Source organism: Hypanus sabinus, chromosome 4, assembly GCF_030144855.1.
Source record: "Hypanus sabinus isolate sHypSab1 chromosome 4, sHypSab1.hap1, whole genome shotgun sequence".
NCBI lineage: Eukaryota > Metazoa > Chordata > Chondrichthyes > Myliobatiformes > Dasyatidae > Hypanus > Hypanus sabinus.
The window spans coordinates 85,017,156-85,042,404 of NC_082709.1; the positions used below are offsets into that span (position 1 = coordinate 85,017,156).

Here is a 25,249-nt window from a genome sequence, read left to right on the forward strand (position 1 = left end):
AAAAGACTTCACCTGTCTTTCCAGCCAGATTTAATATTTGCTCTTTAATACAAGGGAGCATCATTTTAAGGTGATCGGAGGGGAGTATCAGAAGTTTTTATGCAGTGAATGGTGGGTTTATGGAATGTGGTGGGCATGCCATGTTGACAGCAGAAAGTGTGGCGACACTTGTGTGCTGCCCTTAGCATATCCCTGGACTGTGCTGGTTGTTAATGCAAATGATGCATTTCACTCTATGTTTCAACGTACATCTGAGAAATTAATGAATTTGAGATCTGAATCTAAAGGATGGCACGTCATTGCAGGCCGAAGGAACCGTAGTTCGCTGCACAGTTCTATGTTCTATGTTTGATCTCAAAGCAGAGGTGGCAAGATGGGGTTTAACTCCTGCAACAGCAGGTGGCAGTGGACACCATCTCAACTGTCTGACAGTCCTATCAGAATTTACTGCTCCCAAGGACTGGCCCTCTCCCACCTGCTGGCTCAAACACTGCCTGATGTTCTGGGTAGAGAGGTTAAAGATGGCAACTGTCTCTGTCTGAAACTGAAAGAAACTGCAGACAGTTATAGACACAGCTCAACATGTCATAGAAACCAGTCTCCCCTCCATGGATTCCATCTACACTGCTGCCTCAGTAAAGCAGCCAACATGATCAGCTAAAGATCAGCTTTATATGTATATGTACATTGAAACATACAGTGATATGTGTTGCTTGTGCAAGGATATCCTGGGGGCAGCTCACCAGTATCACCATTCTTTCAGTGACAACATACAGTAGCTTGCTAACCCTAACCGTAGTGTTTGGACTGTGTGTGGAACACAGAGCATCTTGTAGAAACCCATGCAGTGATGGGGAGGACATAGACAGCAACAGGAATTGAGGTTCTCTGGCACTGTACAGCTTTACACCATCTATTACAGTACTGTGCCACCCCATCAAAAGACCCACCCTGGACACTCTCTCTTCTCCTTCCTCCCACTGGGCAGAAGATACAAAAGCCTGAAAGCACATACCACCAGGCTCAAGGACAGCTTCTACCCCACTGGTATAAGAATATTTAACTGTCCTCCAGTGTGATAAGATGGACTCTTGACCTCACAGTCTATCTCGTTAGGACCTTTCACCTTGTCGTCTGCCTGCACAACACTCTCTCTGTAACTATAACACTTTATTCTGCACTTTCTCATTATTTTTCTCTTCTACTATCTCAATGCATTGAATGATCTGTATAGATGGTATGCAAAACCCAGTGTTTAAGTTTTTCACCGTATCTTGGTGCATATGGCAATAATAAACCAATTTACCAATTTGTCCTTTTCTGGGATGGAACTTTTGACAGAACTATCCAATTAACTGGAGGTGAGAGCTGATATTGGGCCACTGGAAAAGGATGCTGGCGAGGTAGTAATGGGGGGGCAAAGAAATGGCAGATGAACTTAATGAGTACTTTGCATCAGTCTTCACTGTGGAAGACACAAGCAGTGTGCCAGAGGTCTGTGAGTGTGAGGGAGCAGGAGTGAGTGCCATTGCTATTATAAAGGGAAAAGTGCTGGGCAAGCACAGAAGTGGATAAATCACCTGGACCAGATGGACTACTTCCAGGAGTCCTGAGAGAGGTTGCTGAAGAGGTAATGGATGCATTAGTCATGATCTTTCAAGAATCACTTAATTCTGGCATGGTCCCAGAGGACTGGAACATTGCAAATGTCAGTCCACTCTTTAAGAAGGGGGGAAGGCAAAATAAAATAAATCATAGGCCAGTTAGCCTAACCTCAGTGGATGGGAAAGTTTGTAGTCTATTAATAAGGATGAGGTTTGGGGTATTTGGAGACTAATGATAAAATAAGTCAAAGTCAGCACGGTTTCTGTGAAGGGAATTCTTGCCTGACTAATCTGTTAGAGTTCTTTGAGGAAGTAACAAGCAGGGTGGACAAAGGTGAGGCAGTGGATGTCATTTACTTGGAATTACAGAAGGCTTTTGATAAGGTGCCTCACATGAGGCTGCTTAACAAGATAAAATCCTATGGCATTACCGGAGTGATACTGGCATGGATAGTGGAATGGCTGACAGGCAGGAGGCAGTGAGTGGGAATAAAAGGGCCTTTTCTGTTTGGCTGCCTGTGACTAGTGGTGATCCTCTGGGGTCAGTATTGGGATCGCTGGTTTTCACATTGTTTGTCAATGATTTAGGTAATGGAATTGTTGGCTTTGTGGCAAAGTTTGTGGATGATATGAAGATAGGTGGAGGGGTAGGCAGTGCTGAGGAAGCAATGCAATTGCAGCAGGACTTAAACAAATTGGAAAAATGGGCAAAAAAGTGGCAGATGGAATACAATGTTGGGAAATGTATGATAATGCATTTTGGTAAAAGGAACAATAGTGTGGGCTGTTACCTAAATGGGAAGAATGTTCAAACATCAAAGGTGCAGAGAGACTTAGCAGTCTTCGTGCAAGATTCCCAGAATTTACAGGTTGAATGTGTGGTAAAGAAGGCAAATGCAATGTTGACATTTCTTTCAAGGGGAATCAAATCTAAAAGCAAGGTGATAATGTTGAGCCTTTATAAGACACAAGTCAGGCTGCACTTAGAGTATTGTCAACAGTTTTGGGCCCCATCTCTCAGAAAGGATGTGTTGTCATTGGAGGCAGTCCAGAGGAGGTTCATGAGGATGATTCTGGGAAAGAAGGAGTTAACGTTTGAGGAGTGTTTGGCAGATTTGGGCCTTTACTGACTGGAAGAATGCAGGGAGGGGGTAATATAATTGAAATCTACTGAATATTGAAAGGACTAGATAGGGTGGAGGTGGAGAGGATGTCTCATATGGTGGGGGTATCCAGAACTAGAGGGCACAGCCTCAAAATTGAGGAGCGACCCTTTAGAACAGAGCTAAGGAGAATTTCTCTTTAGCCAGAAAGTACTAAATCTATGGAAAGCTCTGCCACAGACTGCAGTGGAGGCCAAATCCATATGTATATTTAAGGTGAAAGTTGACGGTTTCCTGATCAGTCAGGGCACCAAAGCATCGAAGAAGGCAGGTGTATGGGGTTGAGTGGGATCCGGGTTCAGCCATGATAGAACAGCAGAGCAGACTATGGGCTGAATGGCCTAATTCTGCTCCTATATCTCATGGTCTAATTCTAACCTACTAATTCTGCATTGTGTTACAAAGCACCTCTTTCCCAAAAGTGCATTCAATTTTCTTTGTAGTTATTAAAATTGAAATATAGTCACAGTTCAATCTATTTTCGACAACAAAAAATCAGATTCTGATTGCTTGGAATATATGTCTTCTAGTAACTGAACATTTCAATTACCGATCACAGTTGGCTCCAGATCCAGAAAGATAGCTCTGGGCACATGTTTCCCGGACCCCATCTCGCAGAAGAAGGTGTCGAATGAGTCATCAGCCTCTGCGTTGCTTCTGCCGTCTGGTCTATGGCCGTCAGGCTGGATGCCGTGCTCCAGGCAGTACAGCTCCCAGCAGGCGTTGCCCATCTGGACACCGGCCTGGCCAATATGGATGGAGATACATTCACGCTGTGGGAGAGGTGAGTTATTCCATTAGTTTATCATTCACCTGAGAAATAGGGATGCCTGAGCTAGGCTAAACCTGTCAGGCCAACTCCCATAACACCTCCCAGCCTGCACATGCTGGCACATTGCAGTATCCACCCAGCTAATAGGATTCACTGGCCGCTCATTCCAGACTCATTACCTGTAGCCTATTTAACCCCAGTTCTCACCCACAGTCCTTGTTCACTCATTGAACCAGCCAGCCTCAACCAGTTGTTCCGAGCTTTCACTTTCCTTGCCTGAAGTTTAACTGGATGTACATTGTGTTTAGTTTCTGTTCTCTCTGGTTTTGTGGCCCCTTGTGGCTTGTTAATTTGCAGTATATTATTAAAGTTATTGTTCACCACTGAATCATCTCCGTTGCTCTGCTTTTGGGTCAAGCTTCCTCTACATTTCCTGACAAAACCTTAGTGTTCATCCCTAGTTGTAGTCGTTAGCATAACTCTCAACAGGGTTGATTTGGGGAGTGCGGGGCTTTGGGGTTCTAACATTCCAACTGTCATTCACTCTTTGGGGCATTCCTCTTTTTCTGGATGTCTGCGAAGAATAAGAATTTCAGGATGTACAAACGTATATTGTATACATTTCTCTGACATTATATGTACCTATTGAACAGTGCTGGTGATCGGAGTTTAACCCCTGCACTGTCTGCAAGGAGTTTGTATGTTCTCCCTGTAACTGTGTGGGTTTCCTCTGGGCCCTCTGATTACCTCCAACATTTCAAAGTGTATAGATTATTAAGGGTTAGTAGGTTGTGAGTGTGCTATTTATTTCCACTTGGCGTAATCTACTTATTATTATTTAATTATTTCTGGGTTTTATTTTGATATATTTCTACTCTATTCTTGGTTGGTGCAACTGTAACGAAACCCAGTTTCCCTCGGGATTAATAAGGTCTGTCTGTCTGTCTGTCTGTCTGTCTGTCTGTCTGTCTGTCTGTCTACGTTGGAGCCAGAAGCATGGCAGCACTTGCAGGCTGCCCCCAGCACATCCTTGGACCATGCTGGACATTGACACAAACAACACATCTCACTGATGTTTCAATTTACATGTGACAAATACAGCTAATCTTTTATCTTTATCTGACTGCATTCTAACAGTTCAAGAAGGCAACATCCATTGCTTAACTCTCAGCATCAGAACGTGTCCTCTTCTCATTAATACTGTCAGGGAGGAGGTACAGTCACTGGCTGCCCACTTGATTTGTTCATCGATCTTGTACACCTATTATCAAATCAGCTCCTATCCTCCTTTGCTGCCAAGAGTTAAGCCCTAGCTCGCTCAACATATCCTCATAAGGTGCTCCCTAATCCAGGCAGCTTCCTGGTAAACCTCATTGCCAGTGTGCTCGTGTAGACAAGTACATGGATAGGAAAAGTTTAGACTAAGGGATGGTGGCAGATGGAACTAGCTTAAATGGAAGTCTGTTTAAGCCAAAGAGCCTGTTACTGTGCTGTGTGGTGAGAGAAAAACAAATGCCAGTGAAAAAAATTAAAATACGTGGGTATAAAGAAAGAAGAAAAAGACTAGCTTCATTTGTCACCCTTACACCAAAATGTACTTAAAATATAGCTCTTGTGTCAAATCAGATCAGTAGCCCACAAGTCCACATGCTTCCGGGCGCCAACATAGCATGCCACAACTTACTAATCCTAACGCGTATGTCTTTGCATTGTGGGTGGAAACCAGAGCACACAGAGGAAACCTATGCCATCATGGGGGGACATACAAACTTCTTAAAGACAGTGCTAGGAGTTGAGACTCGACCGGTGATTACTCGCTCGGCAAAGTGATGCACTCACCATTGTGCTACTGTGCCACCCCACATGAAAATGGAAAGAGAAAAGGGAGATATTCCCGTTGTTTAGTTTGGGCTTCCTTTGAGATGACACATTGGATTACATATATAGACTCATACACAGGCATGCACACATGCATACCTTCAGGTGATTCGTGCCTATGCATGGGTCCCTGTCCAACAGCAAGTTGTGCACAGGTGCCAGTATAACTACAGCCCAAATTCCACAGACACCAGAAGAATGCTGAATGGAAAGAGAAGCTGGCCAATCACAGCACTGCCAGGAAATGGGGTAGCTGGCAGAAAGCCAAAGGACAGGACGAGAAATGCTCTTTGCGAAAATAAAATTATAAAGCTCCCGTTTCAAGGCTAGTTGCCGTCACACCTTCGGAATGCAGTGCACACGTGCTAGATTAGGTTAATATAAACCATTTGCCTCTTCATGATAAAGTTTCATTAACCCAGTTAAAAAATGCCGCATCTGCAGATTTTTTAAAGGTATGCAGAGCCTCAAGTAAGTTCTGAGTTCAGCCAAGTTTTGATCCCCCTCTCGTTGCTTCTTAAAGCACAGTTTTTTCAAATTCAGAAATGGCCCCAAGAAGCAATAAAAGGAATGAGAGTAAAGCAGTGTACACACTTAGACAGACAGACAGACAGACACACACACACTTAGACAGAGACACACAGACAGACGGACGGACAGACACGCACACACACACACTTAGAGACACATGCACACACACACACACACACACACCTATTTGCATTAGATGCTCCAACCCAAGGGAAAGTGCACTCTTAAAACCCAGCAGCAGTATCAGTAGGTGGTTGGTGACTGGAGTTCATTCTCAGTGGACAGCTATGACTGTGACAGTTGTCAGCTTGAACTCCCCCAGGCAGTTCTGCCGCTGCAATGAACCAGACCTGAAATTCAGGGGGCAAATGAAGAGTCAGTGCGGAAGACAATCCTGTCCCTCTCCTCAACCAACCACACACACACAGACACTCAGGGGAGTCTGGATTAGCCCTATTTCAAGAATGCAATCGTGTCTGCAACTTACTCTCTGACTTCATCCCCAGTAGCTGCTCCCCAAAAATGTTTCCTGTCAAAGTGATTCCCTCCTCTGTGACCAGAACTAAGAGAGGGGGCATAAGCTCAGATTCAGCTCATTAGATTGAAAAAAATTAAACGTTCCTTTTTAACTCTCAACAGTTTAAAGGTCTGGGCTACAGCAGCTGTGTTCAAGCCACTCACCATTTTAAATGTCCTTCCTCTCTGTGTCTCCTCACTTCTTCCTAAACTGCTCGGAGTACGATGAAGGGCTGTGCGAGGGCCAACCAACTCTGACAGAGAACAATAGAGAAGGAGACAGAAATGCGTGCAAACGGAAAACAGCTGTCTCGGGGTCCTTATTTATACAGCTGTACACGTCACAGAATGGGGGATTGGTTTTTTAAAAAGCAAAAGTACTAGGTGCTGTAATTGTATGCGAGGGTGTTACAGGGGAGATGAATTACTAAATCATTCCACTCCAATATGCTATGAGTCTGTGTGCCTCCTCTCAATATGCAAAAGATGCTGAACAATAATGTATTAACAAAACTCATTTGCATGTGTAAAGTTCAAAGTAACTATTATCAAAATACATATGTCATCATATACTGCTCTGAGATTCATTCTCTTGGGGGCATTCAAAGTAGATGCAAAGAACACAATAGAATCAATGAAATAGTAGAAAAGGGATGGTACTGTATGCTCTACAGTAAAAGCAAGCTGAGTTCAATTCCCACCACTGTCTGTAAGGAGTTCATACATCCTCCCATAACCGTGTGGGTTTCTTCTGGGTGCTCTGGTTTCCTCCCATAGTCCAAAGATGAACCAGGTGGTAAGTTAACTGGTCATTGTAAATTGTCCTGTGATTGGGCTAGGGTTAAATCGGGGGTTGCTGGGTGATTCAGCTCGATTATCTGGAAGGGCCTGTTCTATGCTGTATCTCAATAAATAAAAATAATTTAATAGGTAGTGGGACAAGCTCCCACTACCTATTAAAATAAATAAACCTTGAGGTTGTTATAGCCGGGGATGGTAGTGGTTTCAAGCACCCACTACCTATTAAATGCTCCCAACGGTCTGTGCCTCCAAAAGCCTCTGACAACCAAGTCCAGCTCCTGACCTTCACGTGTAGCTTAGCTACTAAGCCCAAAGGAACAGTTTATACTGACAGGAGAAGGGGCAAAAGCAGGTTACTGGAGTCTTAAAACCAGTTGCTTTGGCAGATGGGGCTTGTCAGCTCATCTAAGACAAGGAAAACTCTGATCACAAACCTCCGCAGCCTTACAGCTGTACCCACTCATGGGGAGGGCTTCGGGAGTAGACCCCAAGGGAAAATCCGGAGCTGGAGTCCCTAAAGCAGCCCTACATTGAGTTCAACGCTGAATGACAACTCCTGTAATGTTACTGGTGCTAAACTGTATCGGTTCTTGCCATTCCTTTAGGCACATTGGATATGAGGAGAGGGGGAGCTTGCTGCAGCTTACTCTCCATATTGTACACCCAGGCTTGAGTATTGGTCGACCTTTGGATTGGAAGAAGACACGCTGTTGTGCAGTTCGTCTGTGGACACGGAGTTGGCTCTGCAGTCCTAGTCCAGAAGCGCAGAGTCTAGCACAATGGGGGCACTGGAAGTCGGTTGCTGTAATAATTGTGGCTGCTGTTTTATGATGCCACTCACGGTTTTCCATCAGTTTTTGGCAGCACCTGTCTTCAAAACTGGTGTAGGCTTCATAGCACAGGGCTCGCCAGCAGGTTCTGTCAGCAGCCGCTGATTCTAGTTCCCTTGGCTGGATGTCACAGTAGCGTAGGGCTTCCTTCACAGCGTCTTTGTAGCGCTTGCATCGACGACCTTGAGGTCTCTTTCCAGTCTCCAGTTCACCATAGAGCACCTGGTGAGGAATACGGTGGTCATCCATTCTGATGACGTGTCCAATCCGCCGCATCTGGGCTCTAATAATCAGGGACACAGTGCTGCTGGACTCCGCGCAATCCAAGACCTCCAGGTTGGAGACGCGGTCTTGCCAACGAATGCCAAGGATGGAGTGGAGGGCACGCATGTGAAATTTCTCCAGTTGTTTGATCTGTCGTGGGTACAGAGTTCAGGTCTCACATCCATATAGGAGGGAAGGGATGACCACAGCTCTGTAGACTTTCAGCTTTGTGGAGATGCGGACGTTGTGTTGATTGAGCATTCTAGTACGCAGCCTCCTCAGAGCCTGGCTGGCCTTGCTGATCCTGGAGTCAATTTCTTTGTCCAAAGACCCATCGCTCGAGATGACGCTTCCCAAGTATTTGAAGCTGTTTACATTTGTCAGCTGGGTATGGTCAACAGTGATTTTTGATTCTGTGGGTTTGGTGTTTGGCACAGGCTGATGAAGTACTTCAGTCTTGTTCAGGCCGATAGTCAGGCCAAAGGGCAAAGCAAGCGGTGAAGGTCTGTACCAGATGTACACTGTAATGTCTCAGGATGGTCCAGAGAGCATCCCTGTTTACGGTGTCAAATGCCTTTATCAGGTCAATGAAGACAGAGTAAAGAGGCTTGTTCCGCTTGGTGCACTTCTCCTGGACTTCATGTCTACTGTACTCCATTCTGGCTGAAAGCCACACTGTGCCTCTGGGAGGTTCCTTTCTGAGACAGTGACAAGTCTGTTCAGGAGAATGCGGGCAAAAGTCTTGCCTGCGATGGACAGCAGTGAGATACCACTGTAGTTTCCGCAATCTGATTTGCTGCCCTTGTTTTTGTAGAGAGCCACGATGAGGGCATTGCCAAAGTTGTCAGGCATCTCCTCTGTGATCCAGATGTCTTCCAGGATGTCTTGGAAGGCCTGTAAGGTGTTTGGGCCTGATGCTTTGTAGATCTTGGCAGGAATGCCATCTGCTCTCTTGATCTCATCAGTAGAGGGTGGCAAGTCCAGGTCATCCAGGACTGGCTGCTGAGGGATCTGCTGTAAGAGTCAGGATCAACTGTGGACCGCCTATTGAGTGGGTTGGAAAAGTATTCAGCCCAGCAGATTTGTCAAATCTACCTGCGGACATGTGAAAATGTTTGAAATGCATTTCCTCTTCCATGTCTCTCACAAAGAAACTCAACACAGTGGCATAGAAACCCCACTGCCAACTAGTGTTTTGGCACACACCAACGCATGCTCGCTACTGCATAGAGCAATGCAGAAGTGAAAATCAGGGCTATGGAGTAGCCTGTACACACAAGTATAAATCAGCCTTTACTCTCCTCTATAGATGCTGCCTTACCTGCTGAGTTCCTCCAGCACTTTGGTTTGCTCATTTGCAAGTATCTATTCTGCATTGCAAGTAGAACAAATGGTTTATGTGTGCAACACACTTTGTCAGAAATGATGAAGGAAGAATAAGCGAGAGAGAAAGGGAGAAAAAAAGATTGATAAAAAAGGAAAAAAACATCTGAGGGAATGCAAATTAGAAGGAATCAGAATCAGGTTTATTATCACTGATTTATATGACATGAAGTTTGTTATTTTACAGCAGCAATACAGTGCAAAGATATAAAATTAATATAAATTAGTAAGATAAATAGTGCAAGAAAAGGAATAATAAGGTAGTATTCTAGGGTTCATGGACACTTCAGAAATCTGATAGCGGAGGAAAAGAAGCTGTTCCTGAAATCGCTAAGTGTTAGTATTTAGCTCCTGAACCTCCTCCCTGATGGCGAAGGTCCTCAGTGAGTGAGGGCCACTATCTTGATGCATCACCTCTTGAAGATGGCCTTGTGGAAAAGGAGCTCACTGAGTCTGCGAGTCTACAACACTCTGCAGGGTTAGGTCACTGTTTGCAACAATATCTAATTAGTATTTTCATGAATAAAGTTTTGAAATAAAAGTTTGGAAAAATATATTCCATTGAAGAAAATTTGCTTTGACTGTCAAAACATGGAGGAGCCATCACAAACTCCCACAGCTCCCAATGATCCTGTGATTTCAGACTTTGAGGGTGATATGTGAGCATCCTTCAGGAGGGTGAACCCACAAGAAACATCTGGCTCAGATGGGTATGTGATTGTGAACCAAATACCTGTGCTGATCAGCTGGCTGGAGTGTTCACTGAGATCTTTAACCTCTCGCTTCAGCAGTCTGAGGTATCCACCTGCTTCAATTATACCAGTGCCTAAAAAGAGTGTAATACCCTGCCTCAATGATTATCGTCCAGTTGCACCTACATCAACAGTGATGAAGTGTTTTGAGAGGCTGGTGATGACACATGTCAACTCCTACCTGAAAAGTGATTTAGATCTGCTCAAGTATGCCTACCATCACAACAGGTTCACAGTAGATGCTATTTCATTGGCTCTTCACTCAGCCCTGGAACATCTGAACTGCAAAGGTGCTTACGTCAGAACCAGAATCAGAATCAGGTTTATTATCACCGACATGTGACGTGAAATTTGTGAACTTAGCAGCAGCAGTTCAACACAATACATAATCTATCAGAGAGAAGAAAAATAATAATAATTATGTATATTGAATAGATTTTTTTAAAGTGCAAAAACAGAAATACTGTATAGAAAAAAAGTGAGGTAGTGTCCAAAGATTCAATGTCCATTTAGGAATCGGATGGCAGAGGGGAAGAAGCTGTTCCTGAATCACTGAGTGTGTGCCTTCAGGCTTCTGAACTTCCTACCTAATGGTGACAGTGAGAGGAGGGCACACCCTGGGTGCCAGAGGTCCTTAATAATGGATGCTGCCTTTCTGAGACACTGCTCCCTGAAGACGTCCTGGGTACTTTGTAGGCTAGTGCCCAAGATGGAGCCGACCAGATTTACAACCTTCTGCAGCTTCTTTCGGTCCAGTGCAGCAGCCCCTCCATACCAGACAGTGATGCAGCCTGTCAGAATGCTCATCATGGTACAACTACAGAAGTTTTTGAGTGTATTTGTTGACATGAAATTTGAAGTTTGTAGACGACACCACCGTCATCGGACTTATCCAGAACAGTGATGAGTCTGCATATCGACAGCAGGTGGACCAACTGGCGCTCTGGTGCAGTCGGAACAATCTGGAGCTGAACACGCTCAAAGACAAAGGAGATGATAATGGATTTCAGGAGACATCCCCCTGTTATGTCCCTCCTCACAGTCCTCGTCAGCCCTGAGAACTTCAGATTCCTGGGAACCACCATCTCTCAGGATCTTAAGTGTGAGCAGAACATCAGCTCTATCCTGAAGAAGGCCCAGCAGCGGATGTACTTCCTGCGGCTCTTGAGGAAATATGGTCTGCCTCAGGAATTGCTGCTGCAGTTCTACACTGCAGTCATTGAGTCTGTCCTGTGCACCTCCATCACTGTGTGGTTTAGAGCCGCCACCAAGCAGGATAGAACCAGACTACAGCGCACAGTGAGGACTGCCGAGTGCATCATTGGAGCCTCCCTGCCCTCTATTGACCTGTACTCTTCCAGGTTGAAGAAGAGGGCGGGGAACATCATAAAGGACTCCTTCCATCCTGCGCACGGACTGTTTGAACTGCTTCAGTCTGGTAGGCGCTTCAGATCCCTCCAGACTAAGACTAATAGGCACTGGAGAAGATTTTTCCCTAACGCGGTCACTTTGCTGAACAGTTAACTGCCGGTTAACTGTCGGCTAACTATTACTTGGATTGCACTACTTGTATGTATAATCTATATTTTCATTTATATTTATCATTATTATTGTTATGAGCAGAGAGACAACATCTGCTGGAAGTAAATTCCTTGTATGTGCACAGGTACTTGGCGATTAAAGTCTGATTCTGATTCTGATTCTGATGACAAATCTCTTCAAGCTCCTAATAAAGTACAGTATAGCTGCTGTCTTGCCTTCTTTATAACTACATTAATATATTGTGACCAGGTTAGATCCTCAGAGATCTTGACACCCAGGAACTTGAAGCTGCTCACTCTCTCCACTTATGATCCCTCTATGAGGATTGGTATGTGTCCCTTCATCTTACCCATCCTGAAATCCACAATCAGCTCTTTCATCTTACTGACGTTGAGTGCCAGGTTGTTGCTGCAACACCATTACACTAGTTGGCATATCTCACTCCTGTATGCCCTCTCCTCACCACCTGAGTTTCTACTAACTACTGTTAGGCAATCAATACTATCATCCCCTCAAAACTAATCAATAAGCTTCAAGACCTTGGCTTCAATATCTCCTTGTGCAACTGGATCCTAGATTTCCTCACTTGCAGCTCCCAGTCAGTTTGGATTGGCAACGACATCTCCGCCACAATCTTCATCAGCACCATAAGGCTGTGTGCTTGCCCCCTGCTCTACTTGCTTTACCTTTATGACTGCATGGCTAAACACAGCGTCAATGCCATATTCAGTTCTGCTGACAACAGCACTGTCATAGGATGAATCAGAGGTGGTAAGGAATCAGAACATAGGAGGGAAGTTGAAAACCTGGCTGAGTGGTGCCACAACAACAACCTCTTACTCAATGTCAGCAAAACCAAGAGGCTGCTTATTGACTTCAGAAGGAGGAAACCGGAGGTCCATGAGCCAGTCCTCATCAGGGGATCAGAGGTGGAGAGGGTTTGCAACTCTGAATTCCACAGCGTTATCATTTCAGAGGATCTGTCCTGGGCCCAATCCCTGGGTGCAATTACAAAGAAAGACAACAGCGCCTCTGCTTCTTTTTGAGTTTGCAAAGACTTGGTATGTCATCTAAAACTTTGACAAACTTCGATGGATGTGTGGTGGAGAGTATATTGACTGGCTGCAACACAGCCTGGTATGGAAACACCAAAGTTAGAAGTCCAAACTACATTTATTATCAAAGTATGCCTTGAGATTTGTCCCCTTAGATGCAGCCTCAAAGCAAATAAACCTGACAGAACGCACTAAAAAAAAGTAGATCGTCAACCACCCAATGAGCAGCAAAAGAGAAAAGAACAAATTGTGCAAACGCTAAAAGTAAGCAAATAGCATTCAGAGCGAAGTTCACAAAAGTGAGTCCACAGCCACAACCAGTTCAGGAGCCTGTTAGTTGCCTCAGTTCAGCGCAGAGTAAACCCCATAGAGCAGCGAGCTAAACCAGCCTGTCCCTCACTGCCAGCTCTGACACACTGACCTTTTTAATCAGGCCAAGCAACTAAATCATTCAAATCTGGGTTCTTCCTTGCTCTTGGACCCATGTCCTGCCGCTTTGATACGTTCTCAGGCCTGGGCCCTGAAACCTCATTACAGCCCATAACTGAACTTCCCAATTCAGCCTTGCACTCAAATTGTTCAAACCTCGGATCCTTCCTTGCTCTTGACTCTGCCTCACCTCTGCTCAGCTCGCCTCACCATGGTTCTGCTGTGTTGAATCCCTTCCAAACCCACTCTGGCAATGACCAACAGTGGCTCATTCCCCACTCTCATGCCCGGGTCAAGCCACCTCTATCCAGCCTCTACACACTATGCCACAACTGTCTTGCAGCTTTGAGACTTCAGTTCACAACACAAAAATGGGGTTCAAAAGCTCAACGGCAAAAAGGAAGATTCAGGCTATTGATTGCAGTGATCATTTTCTAGAGAAAAGTATGATTAATGAAGTATTTAGAAATTTTGTTTATTTGCAGCCAGCAAGTAGTCGCTTAAACATAAAATCCTACAAAAAGCAGTGGATACTGCCCAGTCCATCACAGGTAAAGCCCTCCTCACCTTTGAGCACATCTACACGGTGCATTGTTGCAGTGTCCATCATCAGGGATTCCCACCACCCAGGTCCCTTCTTGCTGCTGTCATCGGGAAGAAGGTACAGGAGTCTCAGAACTCACACCATCAGTTATTACCCCTCAGTAATCAGGCTCCTGAATCAAACTTCATTCACTCCATCACTGAACTAATCCCGTGGATTCACTTTCAAGGATTCTTCATTTCATGTTCTTTGTATTTATTGCTTGCTTGCTTGTTTGTTTGTTTGTTTGTCTATCTATCTATCTATTTATTTATTATTCCTTCTTCCTTGCACAGTTTGTTGCCTTTTCTACACTGGTTAGTCTGCCTTGTTGGTGCAGTCTTTCATTGATTCTATTATGGTTATTGGATTTAATGAATATGCCTGCATCTCAGGCTGGTATATGGTGTCATATACTGTTTGTATTTTGATAATAAACTTACTTTCAAGTTTGAACTTGGAAAATCCTGTAATTTACACTGAAGGCATTAGCCTCCTGCGCACATCAGGCTACATAGAGGTAGTACTTTACCTCAAAGTGCACTGTGGGTGTGGACGTATGAAGGAGATCGGGTGTGTTGGGGTCAGAATTCGATAGGGAAGGTCAGGAGTTCTGGCAGAAATAGTTGGGGTGAGGGTGGTGAGGGTTAAGAAGGAACTGGATCAACCCTGATGATCGGTGTGGAGGTACAGTACTGTAGCGATTAGCGTAACACTCTACAGCACCTGCTGATGGGGGGGAGGTGTTGTGGTTCAATTCCAATCATGGAGGAGTTAACACCTTGTCCTTGTGACTGCGCGAGTTTCCTCTGGATGCTCCAGTTTTCTCGCACATTCCAAAGACATACGGATTAGTTAGGGTTAGTAAGTTGTGGGCATGCTACGTTGGAGCCAGAAGCATGGTGACACTTGCGGGCTGCCCCCAGCACATCCTTAGACAGTGTTGGCCATTGAATCAAATGATGCATTTCACTCTGCGATTCCATATACATCTGTGACAAATAAAGCTAACCTTTAATCTTTAACATCAACCACTCTCTGTGTGAAATGGTTGCCCCTCAAGTCCTTTTTAGATCTACCTCCTCTCACTTTCAGCCTACGCCCTATAGCTTTCGACTTTCCTACTCCTAGATTTAGAAGGGTGCTGCCCAGACTAGAGAACATGCATTATGAGGATAGGTTGAGGGAGCCAGGGCATCCCTCTTTGGAGCGAAAGAGGATGAAAAGTGACCTGATAGAAGTGTAAAGATGATAAGAGCCATACAGTAGATGGAGTGGACAGCCAGACTTCTAACCAGTGCGGAAATGAGTTTAAGGGGATTAGAGAAAAGTATAGAGGGGATGGCAGAGTTATGTTCTTTATACAGAGAGTGGTGGGTACATGGAAGCCCCTGCTGGGGTGGTGTTAGAGGCAGATACATTAGGCGCATTTAAGAGGCTCTTAGATGGGCATGTGGATGACAGACAAATGGAGGGCCATGTGAGATAGAAGGGTTAGATTGCTCATGGAGTAGGCTGAAAGGCCAGCACAACATGGTGCCTGTATTGTGCCACGTTCTATATTCTATGTACTCTGGGAAAAAGACTGTGGCTCTTAACCTTATTTATGCCCCTCATAATTTATTGAACTCCTCATCCTCTGGGGAAATATGCCATGGACTATCCAGCGTTTTCTTCCAACCCAGGCCCTTGGTAATATTCTCATTCCAGCTTGATGACATCCTTCCTATAACTCAACCAGCAATGAGCACAATTTTCCACGTGTGCTCTCACCAGTGACGTGCATGGAGGCAACATCACCTCCCAAATGCTGTACTCAATGTCCTAACCAATGAAGGCAAGCATGATTCTTCCCTGTTGCAACTCACTAGTCGCCAATATGAGGAGGCATAATTTTAAGATGATTGGAGGAAAATATAGGGGGAGAATTTGGGGGTAGTTTTTGTTTTGCACAGAGAGAGGTGGCTGCTTGGAACAGGCTACTGAATGTGAGGTAGAGGCAGATAAGTTAGGGACCTTTAAGAGGCTTCTGAACAGGTTAGTGAATGAAAGATAAATGGAGGGCTCTGTTGGAATGGCATTGGAATAGGTTAAGAATTTGGCACAGCATTGTTGGTTGAAGGACCTGAACTATGCTCTACTGTCCTATGTTCTACAGTTGACCCGTGTCGCCACTTTCTTCTCTAGATTCTCACAACATCCTAGGATACAGGCACTGGGGATTTATCTACCTCTATGCAATTTAAGACCTTCAGCAATTCCTCTTCTGCAAAATGGACTCTCTTCAAGACATCGGTATTAACTTCCCTGAGTTCCTGTTGGATTGGGCTATAGAATTGCTTTCTTTTCTAGTTTAACTTTCCTTTGCTTGCTTGTAATTTTATATAATCACCTAATTTCAGTGAATTTTCCAGTGATTATAGTACTGCTGCTGCAGGATTTTTCTAGAAACGTTTTTGTATCAGTAGCAGGTGTCATGCTATGTGAATCTTGCTATTTTATTGGTTAAATGTTTTCAGTGGAATTTGGTTATCTCTAGTCTGGTATGAACTCCTCCATGGGTGATCCCAAGCCCGGCTGTGAAAAGAGGAGGGCTGAGTGTGGAGCTAGCAACCCTGTCCTGTAAAGCAACAGAAACTCCAAAGATCTCATCTCTGAGGGAGGGGAGAAAGTATCTTTGCCTAGAAGACGCATGAAGCTGTGTGGTGATAGCTGCATGTCTGTGGGGGCCATGGGGCTGATCATCCTTCTGTCAACCAGGACCACCATCATTACACACTTGGGTAAGCCAAGTACCAACATCACCAGGCAAACACTAATGTAGAATCCCTAGGGAATGAGGAAGAGAGGCTGGCCAAAGGACACTTGGTGGCACGACATTGAAGCTGGCACCAAGCAGATGGGCTACATCTGAGGACAACTTGAAAGACGGGTCCAAGCCAGAGGACTCTGGCGAGCTGCTGTCAGTGACCTTTGCTCCAGTAGGGGTGATGGGTTTTACTAACTAACTAGTCTGGTATGAGAAGATCATGACGACTGTTTAATCTTGTCTTTTCTTTGTCTGCTTGATGCTCCTTCTTCTTTGCTCTTGTAACACTTAATAAAATGGCCATAAGCAACAAGTTTTATGCCTCATTCTTGAATGCCAAAGAACCTGTGGACCGCAGAAGCTTCAGGGTCCAACGTTCCCTGGCATCCATGTCTTTCTCTGTGGTAAGTACAGATGAGAACTATCCCTTAAGGACTCTGCCCATCTCCCGAAGCTCCATACTAAGATGACATCATTGATTTTTAAAGTTCATCAAAGATCTCATTTTCCCCTCCTAATTTCTCTTTGAGTGTACTCCTATAGTCTTCATACTTTGCAAGAGCTTCACTTGATCCCATTTACCCGTACATGACACATGCCTCCATTTTCATCACCAGAGCCTCATTGTATTTGCCATCTGGGGTTCCCTGATCCTGCTGTTTCCAGTAGTGGGAGAGTCTAGGACCAGAAAGCACAGCCTCAGCATACTGGGATGTCTCTTTTAGAACAGAACTGAGGAGGAATTTCTTTAGCCAGAGAGTGGTGAATCTGTGGAGTTCTTTGCCACAGGTTGCTATGGAGACCATCATTGGGTGTAAAGCAGAGATTGTTAGGTTCTTGATTAGTAAGGGCATCAAAAATTATGGGGGGAAAGTGGGGTTGAGAGATAATAAATCAGCCATGATGTAATTGCCAGCTGTGGAGGAGACTCAATGGGCTGGATGTCCTAATTTTGTTCCTATGACTTATGGTCTTACTATGTTGGCTGCTTTACTGAGGCAGAGAGCAGTGTTCACAGAGGGGAGCCTGGTTTCCGTGATGTGATAAACTGGGACATAGGAAGAGAGAGGAAAAAGAAATTAAAGGAACACGGTGTGGTTAACCAAGGAGAGTTGACGGGAATGTGAATAATGAAATGGGAAAAGGAGAATAAAGGGGAGAGGGCAGATCTTCAGTGGAATTTTATACCTCTGGATTGATCTCTGGAGTAACACTGATGTAAAACAGGAACCCATAAGCTCAAATCCATCAGCACAGACAGATGCTTCCTCCCCCGTTACCTCCTCCTTCAGCCAAAGCAAACAGCAAACTCAGCAGAACTATCTAATTGCTGAATTATTCTCCTGCATTGAAATCTATTCTCCTTTCATACTTTACCCTCTACCTCCTTTTGCAAAATGGGTCCATGGTCACCTTCCCTCCCCTTCTCCTAGCCATAGAGCCATAGAGTCATACAGCGCAGAACAAAATGTCCCTCTGAGCTAGTCTCATTTGCCCACATTCTATATTCTATGTTGTTGCTAGAGGGATTGAATTTAAGAGCAGGGAAGTTACGCTGCAACTGTACAGGCTGCTGGTGAGGCCGCACCTGCAGTACTGCGTGCAGTTCTGGACTCTGTACTTTGGGAGAGATATATTGACTTTGGAGGCAGTCCAGAAGAGATTCAGCAGGTTGATTCTGGAAGTAAGGGGATTTGCCCATGAGGAGAGTTTGAGTGTTTGAGTCACCTGGGACTATACTTGCTGAAATTCAGAAGAATGAGGTGGGGGGGGGGGAGGGTGAATCTCAAGGAAACATAAAGTTCTGAAAGGGATAGATAAGATAGAGGCAGGAGAGTTGTTTTCACTGGTAAGTGAGGCTAGAACTAGGAGACATAGCTTTAGGGTTTAGGGGAATAAATTTAGGATAGAGATGAGAAGAAACTGCTTTTTTCAGAGAGTAGTGAGTCTGGAATTCTCTGCCCAGGAAAGCAGGAGGCCACCTCATTAAATATACTTAAAGTCACAGTTCGATAGATTTTTGATAACAGGGGAATTCAGGATTATGGTGAAAAGGTAGGTAGGTGGATCCGAGTCCACAGCTAGATCAGCCATGACTTTATTGAATGGCGGAGTAGACTCAATGAGCCAGATGGCCGATTCCTGATCTAGTTCTTATGTTCTAATGTTAACCAATCCTACTCCGTCTCCCACACAAAGGAACTGAAGGAATTCAGAGGGTCAGGTAGCATCAATGGAGGGAATGGGTTGAGACTGTTCATCAAGACTGGAATAATGTTATGGTAAGAGGGAGAAAGTGTGCTGACCTCTTCTTTAACAGTTCGAAGTAGCTTTATTATCGAAGTATGTATACTGTTCGTCACCATATACTACCCTGAGATTGAGTATTTTGCAGGCATCCACACAGAACAAATAATTATAATCAAATCAATAAAAGCTACGTACAAAGACTGAACAACAGCCAATGTGCACAAAGGTCTACCGCACCCTTTATCCATGTTTTAATCTTTTATATTTGTATTAAGGCACCACCTAAATGCTAATAATTTATTCCACTCTCAGAACCTACCTCTATATTGGCTGCATGCACACACACATCCTCTCGGGTCACTGAAAGCCTCCACCTCTCTGTAACTGCAAGGATCCTTCATAGATTCATGGAACAGGTACAGGCTCTTTGGACTATCTAGTCTATGCTGAAATATTAATCTGTCTAGTCCTATTGACTTGCACCAGGATCACAGCCCTCCATACCCCTCCCATCCACATACCTATCCAAACTTCTCTTAAATTTTGAAATCCACCTCTTCTACTGGCAGCGTGTTCTGTGAAGAAGTTCCCCCTCATGTTTCCTTTAAACATTTCACCTTTCATCCTTAACCTATGACCTTTAGTTCTAGCTTCAACAGTCCTCAGTGGGAAATGCCTGCTTGCAATTACCCTATCTATACCCCTCATGATTTTGTATATCTCTATCAAATTTCCCTTCATTTTCCTGCGCTCCAGGGAATAAAGTCCAAACCTATTCCTCCCTTCACCACAACTCAGGTCCTCAAGTCCTGGCAACATCCCTGTAAATTTTTTCTTCACTCTTTCAATCTTATTGATATCTTTCCTGTAAGTAAGTGACCAAAACTGAACACAATACTCCAAATCAAGCCTCAGCAATGTCTTATACAACTTTATCCCAACTCCTGTACTCAATACTATGATTTATGAAGAATGATGTGCCAAAAGATTTTTTTGTTGACCTTATCTAGCAGCGATGCCACTTTCAAGGAATTATGGATCTGTATTCCTAGATCCCTCTGTTCTGCTAAAAAAAATTACCACTGACTCCTTCCACTCTAGCAGTCAACTATTCACCAAACTGCCTTCAGGGAAATGCTACAAGTCCATCACCATCAGAACTATGTGTCATCTTTGAAGCTTCATTCCTGTACTCAATACTTTGATCTCTGAAGACAAATGTGCCAAAAGCTTTCTTTATGACCCTATCTACCTGTGATGCCACTTTCAAGAAATTACGGATCCGTATTCCCAGATCCCTCTGGTCTACCGCACCCTTTATCCATGTTTGTGCAGCTCTCACTTTCCCAATGGGGACCCACACACCATGAACCCTCAACTATGGAGCTGTTCCTCCTCTGCCTCCTTTCACCCATTCCAGTTGCCTCAATACCTCCTCTCTGCAGAGCCCCACCTTGCTAAAGACTAGTCCTTTGTAACTTCCCTGTGGCTTTGCATATGTTGTGGTTGGATTTGCAACTCATTTCAAGCTTCTATTGAAACATAAAATGCAAATTATCATGATTCTGACACCCTTTAGGGATTATTGAACAATATTGAACATGAAGGCAGAAAATAGGGTTAATGGTAGATCGCACCATCGAGGACGTCTTCGCCTCAAAGGTGGCATCCATCATTAAGGACCCCATCACCCAGGACATGCCGCCTTCTCAGGGAGGAGGCACAGAAGGCACACTTTTAGGAACAACTTCTTCCCCTCTGCTCTCAGTTTTCTAAATGGGCAAACCATGAACACTAACAGCCTCACTATTTTTGCTCTGTTTTTGCACTACTTATTTAATTTGTTTTATAATAAATAAATAAAAATATATATTTTTATTATAATTTATAGTTTTTTTATATTATACACTGTGTTGCTGCCACAAAACAACACATATTGTGACATACAATATGTCAATGATAATAAACCTGATTCTGGTTCTTAGCAGGGTGAAGAACAGAGAGATCTTGGGATCCAGGTCCATAGATCCCGTAAAGTTGTCACACAAGTTGAGAGGGTGGTTAAGAAGGTATTTGGTGTGTCGGCCTTCATTAGTTGGGGGGTGGGGTTGAGTTCAAGAGCATGAAATAATATTGCAGCTTTACCAAACTTTGTTTAGGCCACGCGAAGTATTATGTTCAACTTCACAGGAAGGATATGGCAACTGTAGAGAGATTTATCAGGATTCTGTCTGCATTGGTACACATACAGGGAAGTCTGAAGGCTTTTCTCTTTGGAGTGAAGGAGGATGAGAAGTGACTTGATCAATGTGTATAACATGATAAAAGGCATTGACTAAGTGGACAGCCAGCACCTTTTTCCTAGGCAGAAATGGCTAATATGAGAGGGCATCATTTTAAGGGGACTGGAGGGATTATAGGGGGGATGTCAGATGTATGATTATTTTTTACACAGAGTGGTGGGTGTGTGGAACAGGGCTGGTGGTAGAGGCTGATCCTTTGGGAGATTTAACAAACTCTTAAATAGGCACATGGATAATAATGAAATGCAGGGTTATGTGGGAGGAAAGGGTTGGATTGATCTTGGAGTAGGTTAAAAAGTCAGCACAACTTTATGGATAGAAGGACCTGTAGTGTCCTGTACTACTCAAAGTTTAACATTTGAAGTATGTATACATTACACAACCTTGAGTCTTCTCTCCTTACAGACAGCCATGAAACAAAGAAACCCAAAAGAACCCATATAAAAAAAGACCATCAAAAACCAAATGTGCAGAGAAAAACAAATAAACCATGCAAACAATAAGAATAAGCAAATAGCATTTGGATCAAAAGTGAGTCCACAGACACAAAGCCCGGAGCAGGCCGCAGCCTCAGCCTCAGTTTTAGTGCAGAACTGCGTAAACATTGCCGAGCAGTGAGCAGAACTGGCCCAGCACTCGCCTCTGCTCCTGACACACTGCCTTTTCAATTCGGCCTGGCATTTAATTTGTCCAAACACTCTGGGACCCAGGCTCTGTCATCTCGGTACTCTCTGGGCCTGGACTCTGCCGCCATGTTTTGGCCCTACCTGACCTTTCCCAGTTGGTCTGGTGCTTAGATCAATTAAACCTCGGGCCCTTTCTTACTTTTGAATCTGCCTTGACCTCACCTCGACTTAGCCTCGCAGCTGCTCATTGTGACCCACAACTCAGACTCGTGCCCACTCTTCCTTGCCTCTGTCCTTCTTGCCAATGTTCTTTTACCATAAATTTTACCAGAAAAAGTGTTATTAATGATCTAGTTACCTGTATATTCTTTGTTTTGTTTGCCAGCAATAGGTTGTCGCTGGGCTTAGCCAGCACCCTCTTAAGCCAGAGGTTTATGTTCTATGTAATACAGCATGGAAGAAGGCTATTTGACCCACTTGTCTCTGCTAGCAATGCCAGAGAGAGCTTCCCAAACAGTCCTTCCATGATTATAGAACATAGAATATTTGGATGAATATTCAGTCAAAATTTCCTGGCAGGGTACACAACTACTGTAAAAAGTGTTTCAAGAAGATGGTCATAACTAGAATAAACTCCTGCCTGAGCAAGGATCTTGTCTCAATACAATTTGTCTACTGACATGATAGGTCTACAATGGATGCAACCTCTCTGGCTCTCCATTTGGCTTTGGAGTACCTAGACAACAGCAAAAATGCCAACACCAGCATTCCCATAGTACTAACTAACAAGCTCCAAAACCTGGTACTCTGTACCTCCGTCTGCAACTGGATGCTTGACTCCCTCATTATGAGACCACGGTCAGTGCAGGTCGGAAATAACATCCCCTCCTTGCTGACGATCAATACCAGCACACTTCAAAGGTGCGTACTTAGCCTGCTGCAATACTCTCTCTATGCCCATGACCTAAATACCATCCACAAGTTCATCAATGGTATTACTGTCATCGGTAGAATCACAGATGGTGACGAGGGGACAGACAGGAATGAGATAGATCGGCTGGTTGATTGGTATTAAACTCAGCCAGCTCCATCACAGCCACAACCATTAAGGAAATCTCCATGAGGTGGTGCCCCAAGAAGACGCCATCCATCTGGGACTTACCCTCTTCTCATTACCACCATCAGTGAGGAGGAACAGGAGCCTGAAGATGCATGCTCCACGATTTCAGAACGGCTTCTTCCCAACCACCATAAAAATTTTGAATGGTCCATGAACACTACTGCATTGTTCAATTTGACTACACTATTTAATTATTTTTGTAATTTATAGATTTTTAATAATTTATTTATGTAGAAGTACAGCACAGAGCAGGCCTTTCAGGCCCTTCAAACTGTGCTGCTCCAAAACCCACCGATTCAACCCTAGCCTTATCAGGAGACAATTCACTGTACAATGACCAACTAACTTACTAACCAGTACATATTTGGACTGTGGGAGAAACTGGAGCATTCAGAGAAACACAATGCCTTCACATGAAGGACGTAAAAACTTCTTACGGATAGCATTGGAGTTGAACTCCGATCTCTGACGCCCAAGCTGTAGTACTGTCTCACTAATCTCTACACTAACCTCGCCAACGATCACAAAAGGTCATCAATGCCACTGCTTCCTCAGGAGGCCGAGAAAAATTATGTTCCCATTGACTCTTGCCAAGTGATGCACCATAGAAAACATTCAATTTGGATGTATAACAGCTTCTAATGGTAACTGCTCTGCTCTGCAGAGAGTTGGGGACACAGCTCTGCACAGCACAGGTACCAGCCTCCCCTGTATGGACTCTGTCAACACTTCTTGCTGTTTCAGCAAAACAGCCAGCATTATCAAAAAGACCACCCACTCTAGACATTCTCTCTTCTACCCCTTCCCATCGAGTGGAAGATACAAAAGCCTGAAAACACGTACCATTAGGTTCAAGGACAGCTTCTACTCCACTGTTAACAGACGCTTTCACGGACTTCTTGTCTGATATGATAAACTCTTGGCATCACAATCTACCTTGTTACGATCTTGTACTTTATCCTTTACATACATTGCACTTTCTCTGTAGCCGTTGCACTTTATTCTGCACTGTTAATGTTTTACCTGGTTGTACCCCCGTGCACTGTGTAATGATCTGATCTGTACAATAGTTTTTTCTGCATCTGCACATGTGACAATTATAAATGGATAATACTAAATCAATTTTATGTATTGCACTGTACTGCTGCCATAAAATAAGATATTTCACATACCAGTAATAATAAACCTGATTCTCATTCTCATTCTGATTCTAAGTTATCCCTTCCCCCCACTCAAGCATCTCCACACAATTTCCGTGCCTCCAGAACCAGTTTCACTCACAGTATCCCCACCTAGCTACACCGATGCTGACAAAGTTCCAAACTGTAGAGGTGGCTGTCCATTGTATCTGACAATGACAGGAAAACCTATGTGGGAGAGTTTTTAAAATGGAAAAGCTGTTACATTGGGGCAGTTCCTTTCTCGATCTCAGAGGTCCAGGTCTAGTGGTACGAATGAATTTCACAAATGGGGTCTTCCTTGGTTACTGGTGGATGGTCACTACAATCAAGGTAAGATGGTGGCACTCTTAGACACAGTGGCCTCACTGGGTCCAAATAAAGGAGTCATTGTTCATTCTTTACATTTTTCCCACGATCACAAGACACTGCTGGAGGTTCAGAACACCAACTACTGCTGGTCTACGCCAGCAGCAAGTTGCTCAACAGTGATGGAGCTGGGATTATTGTGAACTTTGTTGCAGCCTGCTTCAGCCATCCAGGGCAGAAGGCTTCAGAAGTGGTGCGCGATCCAATGGGTAAATTGTCATAGATGTTTTTGTTGTGATGGCAAGGCCCGGTTGGACATTGGTAATGTCGAGTACTGTAATTGTGACTCACTGGTTCATTGGTGAGACCAAAGGCAGGGGAGCTGTTGCACAGACAAGGCTTTCATGCCCTGGGGTCACCTGTTGCAACCCTTGGGGAAGGAGAAGCCGGAGCTGGCTTTGTGCCAAAGGATTCCGCGCTAGGTTGGGGGCTGGACCCTCCCCATCAGTGCTGCTCGGCAGAAGACGAGCTGGATTGCGTTTGTCTGCAGC

The 25,249-nt window shown here is 44.3% G+C and overlaps 1 protein-coding gene across 2 annotated transcripts in view; it reads right to left on the minus strand.

Annotated features, from left to right (window-relative positions):
* The window catches only part of LOC132392966 (tubulin alpha-4A chain-like), a 30,718-nt gene extending 6,506 nt beyond the window's left edge, over positions 1-24,212 (minus strand). Inside the window, exons 1-3 of one of the 2 annotated variants that reach the window (XM_059967605.1) lie at positions 24,055-24,204; positions 6,630-6,718; positions 3,318-3,540 (exon numbers count right to left, since the gene is read on the minus strand). In XM_059967605.1, coding sequence (XP_059823588.1) covers positions 3,318-3,540; positions 6,630-6,632 — 226 coding nt within the window. In that variant the 5' untranslated portion in view covers positions 6,633-6,718; positions 24,055-24,204. Of the gene's footprint in view, positions 1-3,317; positions 3,541-6,629; positions 6,719-24,054 lie in introns of both variants that reach the window. The other variant, XM_059967604.1, reaches the window with a different exon arrangement.
* Between the last annotated feature and the right edge of the window lie 1,037 nt (positions 24,213-25,249).